General features: G+C 38.1%; 1 protein-coding gene across 1 annotated transcript in view; it reads left to right on the top strand.

The window, feature by feature from the left end:
- Positions 1–297: 297 nt before the first annotated feature.
- The window catches only part of ngfrb (nerve growth factor receptor b), a 51,615-nt gene continuing 45,912 nt past the window's right edge, over positions 298–6,000 (top strand). Inside the window, exon 1 of the mRNA XM_047377747.1 lies at positions 298–630. Within this exon, the coding sequence (XP_047233703.1) occupies positions 577–630 (54 nt within the window). The 5' untranslated portion in view covers positions 298–576. The remainder of the gene's footprint in view (positions 631–6,000) is intronic.

The following is a 6,000-nucleotide window of genomic DNA, read 5'->3' as shown; positions in this document are numbered from 1 at the left end:
TAAAGAAATTTTCTAAATTAAAGAAAGAGAAAAAATATACAGTATATGTCTTGAGGTTTAGCAATTTGGTGACTGACATAAAAATAAGATTTAATGAGCAAGATCTAAAATAAAATGTACTCATCAATTATTTGGCCTTGCTACATTTTTGTTGTTTTGTCCGGATCAACAGCAACATCCTGGAGCGTAATTGGAGTTGTTAAAGATAGAACAAGCTGCGTTCTTGTGTGCCGAGTGGGCGTGGGCAGGAGACGAGTCCTTCCCGTGAAGCCTCTCAGAACTCAGACGCTCCTGCCACATGAGAAACCCCAGTGGAAGCAGAGCACACACAGCCAGAAATCCCTCCCGATGGGTCATCCTCACCCGCGTCGTTTGGACTCTCAGACCGGATTGTAGCTGCGTGCTTGCAGGGGGCGCTTTGAAGACGTCATCAGGAGAGTTTTTCTCCTCCTCTCTTTGACACACATAGAAAGAATCGCGAAAGACTTCAGCGATGTCAGCCGTGTTTACTTCACGTCTAAGTTGCTGATACTTCATCCTCCTTTCTTGCATCTGATTGTTGACGCTCTTAAAAATATGCAAAGGAGATACACGATGAAATTGGTTTTAATAGCAGCCTTACTTGGACTGGTGAGTAGCACTTTTTATTTTATTTTTTTTTACAAATTCAGTGCATTAAAAATGTTGCAAAACTTTACGCTCTATGAGTTTATATATGCATCAAGTTTGTGAAAGTTTTAACTGATCTCTTCAATTAATCTAAAATAATCAAAATCACTGCAAATGTGGTGCATCTTGCTCATCCTGAGATTAAAACGTGGTTTTAGTGTGTAGAACTCCTTGTAATTCCTCACATATTGATGCTTTTTGGCTTCCTTGCACTTGCACCTGTCCTGTTTTCGGACCCTGGATTGACGATGTTAAAGCAGAACGGATGCATGCAGCAGAGCAGCCATTCGGGTTGACACTTTATAGCTTCGATTGCTGCATGGAGCTTTCCACCCGTCTCAGTTACATGTGTGCCCGCAGACAGAAGGACAATAACAGCGGACTCTGTGGAGCAGCTCATCCATGAGACATAAATTTACATAAAAAAGGCCTGATTTTTTTTTCACTTTATGGGACTTCATCTCGTCTGGGAGGTATAACAGAAGCTTTGTTGTTTGTAAATAGTCACATGGCCTCATATCAGCACTTCCACAAGAGCCAAAACAGGAGCAGAACATTTCCCAAACCTCAGGGGAATACAAAAGGAAGCACTCCTGTTGTGCTTTATAATACCTTTGATTTACCTAAAGGTCAAGTCAGTAAGTTCCATGAGTTTGTTGAGGTCCTGATTTAGGAGCCTGCTACATCACCAGCATATGACAGCTGCTCCCACTGATGGCTATGCATCCTTTGCTGGCTCAGCACATGCAATATTGATAGGTGCTGGACCACCCTTTCTCCTCCTCAATCTTTCTCTCCTCTCCTTCACCTTCCACGCTCCATTGTATGATCTTTCTGCTTCTTCCTTTCTGTTTTTAAGAAGTGATGATTCAGCTTTGTTAATTGTCATGTTTTTTGACACCATTGTGCCCATAGGACTTTAGGATTGGTTTTAATTTTGAGTCCACCTCACAAAGCAGTCATCTTAGAATGAGCATGGGGTTTTAAAAACTTGGCAAAAAAAGTAAGGAACTTTGCGTTTACAAATTTGTTCTGTATTTAAACAATGGATTGGATTGCTTAAAAACTTGTTGATTCCTCTTAAATTGTGCCACATTAGTAGGGAAAATGCTTATATGGGATGCGCCTATAAAAAAACCTGCGAAATCCTCTATGCCAATTGTGAACAACTTTTGGTGGCGACAGTGTGATGCTGTGGGGTGGCTATTTATTGACTGGAAACCCACATACTCAATCCTGCTGCCAAACCCACAAATGCATTTTCTGTTTGAAGGATGCAGCATTTAAAGGGAAATAAACATGTTTTCCAACAGGATGGGATTTATTGCCAAGAAGCATTGTTACAGTACAGAAATAAATGACCAAACCCAAATGTTCTTATTTTGGTGCTAGTTATGTATTGGCCTGTAAAAAAACAAGGATGTAACCTCAAAGTGACATTTTGTTGAAAAGACAACATACAGTGCCCAATTTCAACAAATGTAAGCTGCATGATATCAGAAAATCACAACATTTGCGACATTATGGCAGCTGCAACCAATGAACTTAAGCCGTGTTGTTTAGAGATGCTGTTTTAATAGAGCAAATCTTCTCTTAAACATGTAGACAACCACCTTTTCTATTTGGAATGCCTGAAATGCCAAGAAAGGACACTTGTAATAGATAAATAAATTATTAATAAATCAGTAAATAAATTAATAAATATAATTCAAATCAATAGAGTTAATTTTGGATACAATCCAAGCATAGTCAGATTGAGATTAAGGTAAATCAGATCCTATTTATAATACAATCAAAGTAAGTTTACTGTGTATTGTTAATTGGTAAAAAATATGGTTAAACTTTTATAGACCGAACGGGAGGGCCGGTGCTCCCATTTGCATATCTATTTTTAAATGCCTGTAGAATTGCAACCAAATAAGATAGAGACATTTTTTTTTTTTGCGAATGAAACTGGATAGTTAAACTTAAATATTCTATTTACAATGTGTCTTAGAGCAGTGGTTTTCTTCTCCAGAAACATTTGCAGAAATCCAGGCCGCTGTGTGCTTTCTACATCGGAATATGTGTGATGACATTGGAGGATGAAGTATCACGTGGTTTTCTTGTACGCCATTGCCCGCAACAACTGGAAGTGATCTGATTTCCCAGGACGTCTTTCCTGGAAGTTGTAGTTTTTCCGCAGTACACTTTGCTCGCACTTCCTCTTTCATCTTGTCTCGTCGTTTAGTATTTATTGCTCTTTTACACACACACACCAGACACTCAACACACACTTACACAGTCGCACACACACTTATGGAGCCTCAAAAAGCAGGACACACCAAACGGTATTTTACCTCGCTAGAAGCTTTGGAGCTTACAGAGTCGGATGAAGGGGGGATTCTGTCCAATCATCTGGTCTGGATTTGGCCAACAGTGGAGATGAAGCTGATTTTATTGACGGGATGGATTCTTCCCATGACATGTATGTATATGTTTATGAAATATTACTGAGTTAGAAAAAACTAAGGTAAATATACAGTTGAAAGAATTTTACTGTGTTATGCATCATTATTATATTATGCACATTATGGACACATATAAGACACAATGTAACTTTTTCTGTATGCAGTGTTGATGATGAGGAGGAGGAAGACGAGACCTCCTGCTCCTCCGAGGCACACAGTGCTCTGGAGAGAGGCAGAGGGAGAGGAAAGAGTCAGCCTTCAGAAAACAGGAGCTGCAGCAGTCGTTCCACTGGGAAGCCAGTAATCACCTGTCACAAGGCCTATCACAGCTCCACTGGTCAAATTGAAAGCTGTGTCTGTGATTGCACTATTGTAAATAGTTTTTTATGTTCATGTTGTGTTTTTTGCATTCTGCTTTTTTGTATCTTGATAAAAAATATTATTTCAATTTTCGTTCATGTGTTTTAAAGTTTCAACGCAGTAAAAAATTATTAGATGTTTTGTTGTTTATTGCACTTTTTATTGTTTGAAGATGGTCCTATGAACATATGTGCTCATAGGTATCTGGCACACTTTGCGCCACTGTAAATAGTTTATTTTGATGTACATATCTTTTCTCAAATTGTTTGCAATGCACATTTTATTTCCGTTTTTATCTCTGTTTATAAAAATTTGTGTATTTCAAAAATCATGGATACACTCCAAATAAAAACTTGTTGTGGTTTGAAAGGGTTTTGTGCAATTTTTTTACATGACAGTTTTTGAAGGATACAGCTATGATATTTATGTTATTAGAAAAATATGTGTGAAAGAAACGATTTTTATATTTCTGGTGGTTAATTGCAATTTTTAGCAATTTATTTCAATGTGTCAATATGGACTTATATACAAATTATAAAAATGTGGGATATAAGGGTTGTACTGATGTCTAGCAAATTGAAATGCTCTAAGAAATGGCTCTACAGCATGTAAAAATGTAAAAATATGCTCTGGCAAACTTGTTCTATGTCAGGTCATAATGGGTTAAATTAAGCTGAGTTGGTTGTGTCGAGTTGTTGACTAAGCAGCTTGTCCCTATCCTGAGCAAGGACATGGCGACAATTGAAAGAAACAAACGGGAAGAATCCACCAAAAGTATCCTGCTGAGTTTGAGCAACCAACAGTAGACAGTTACCAAAAGGAACATAGACGTGCTGACCCAGGGGTACTTTCCATAATAAGAAACAGAGTATACATAGTATGGGATAATTAACAAAAAGATTATCATTTTAATTAACAGCAATACCTCCTTCAGTGGTTTTGTCCTGGAAAAAGAAACAATTAAATAAAGAAATACTGAGTCAGCTGTACCCATGAACAGAAAAAATAGACAGAAATCAGTTTTTGGCTGCAGTAATTAAAAACATCTGTTGATGCCAACATGGAGTTAAAAATTACTTAGAGCTAATTTAATGAGCCTGAATTTCATCATTCTTCGGGGTTAAGGTGGCCAGGATATATGAGCTCAGAAAATCTTATTTTCTCTAGACTGAATAAGGACACTGACTGTTCATTGGTGCACAGTGGAGGTGGTAGATGTATTTGGGTTGTCTAATTCCTGTTAGAGTGAAGCAGTCAATAACATAATACATAAATAGCCTAGGACAGAGACTCAGATTAATCATACCACCCAAGTAAAAGTCTCAGTTCCTTGTATTCTGTTCTGAAGGACAAGGGCTTACCCTGTAATTCTTGAGCTTTTTTGCCTTGCCTTGCACAGTCTATATATTAACAGACATTTCTGTTTCTGAGAGTCCTTCCTTCCCTTTGTACTACAGTCAGCACAGTTTCATACAGCAAAATCAGTGCAACAGGTTTAACACACTTAATACACAGTGAAACAATTTTTACGGGCTGTATGGTATGGCAGTTGTGGCCTGAATGAGTTTTCTACTGCTTTTGTTTGAAGGAATACAGTTCATCCAGAAAGCATAGCTGTATACCAGTGCCTGGCTAGTGATGCTGAGGTTTAAATCTGATTTATTGCTTCCAATTTGTCTAACTTAAAGGTCTATTTCAGTGTTTTTTAAACAAATCTGTAGTTCAAAAGCTAAAATCCTAAGCAGTACTGGTCAAACTTCATATGTTATTCTACACTGAAACAAAAATTATTGAAACCTATATTCTATCTGAGAAAACACAAAATGAGGTTTTTCAATGCTTTTTAGGCTTTCAGAGCACCTTAGATGGATGCAAGCGTGCCAATGCAACAGATGCAGCAAAAATATATTCATACATGTCATAGTGGTATATGTCTATAAAAAGTTCTGAGGTTAAGCAGTTGTAAGGTCCATCGGAGAACCATAGCTGTGTCCGCATGCCCATGGGCATTTATTTCAGCTTTCACATTTGTAATTAGTGTACGTCTTGTTCCATCCTCAGAAAGACTGGCTCGCCCCACATTAAAACCAGCTTATGAAAGCATTAATGTCGAGCTTCAACTTGTTAAAAAGGCGTGCATCCTTTTTTTTTTTCTTCATTTCACACGCTATTCGCTCAAATGACATCCACCAAATAATCTCTTTGCACAATTCATCAGATTTTAGCTTGCTAATGCGTTTTAATCTCCGTTTTGGTTTTTGAGCCGGTGTTCTGTTGCACCTACACCTGGAGCTAAAAAGGGTCAGAGAGAAAAAAACGAAATAAGCAGACGCCAAACGCTGGAGTCATTTCAAGTGTCATTTTAAACGGGTTTGTTCACATCACTGGAGGTTTGTTGGCGAGTTCGTGCAGAGGAGTGTGTGTGTCGGAAGGGTGTGTGCATTAAATAAGGGGGCAGAAGAGGGAAAGTACAGTACAAAGGAAATGGGTTTCATTCACATCTTAATGGTTGCTTTTGTAA

This window comes from Girardinichthys multiradiatus, chromosome 10, assembly GCF_021462225.1.
Source record: "Girardinichthys multiradiatus isolate DD_20200921_A chromosome 10, DD_fGirMul_XY1, whole genome shotgun sequence".
NCBI classification, from domain to species: domain Eukaryota; kingdom Metazoa; phylum Chordata; class Actinopteri; order Cyprinodontiformes; family Goodeidae; genus Girardinichthys; species Girardinichthys multiradiatus.
The sequence above is the reverse complement of the archived record's forward strand: the minus strand, read 5'-3'. Positions and strand labels throughout refer to the sequence as shown.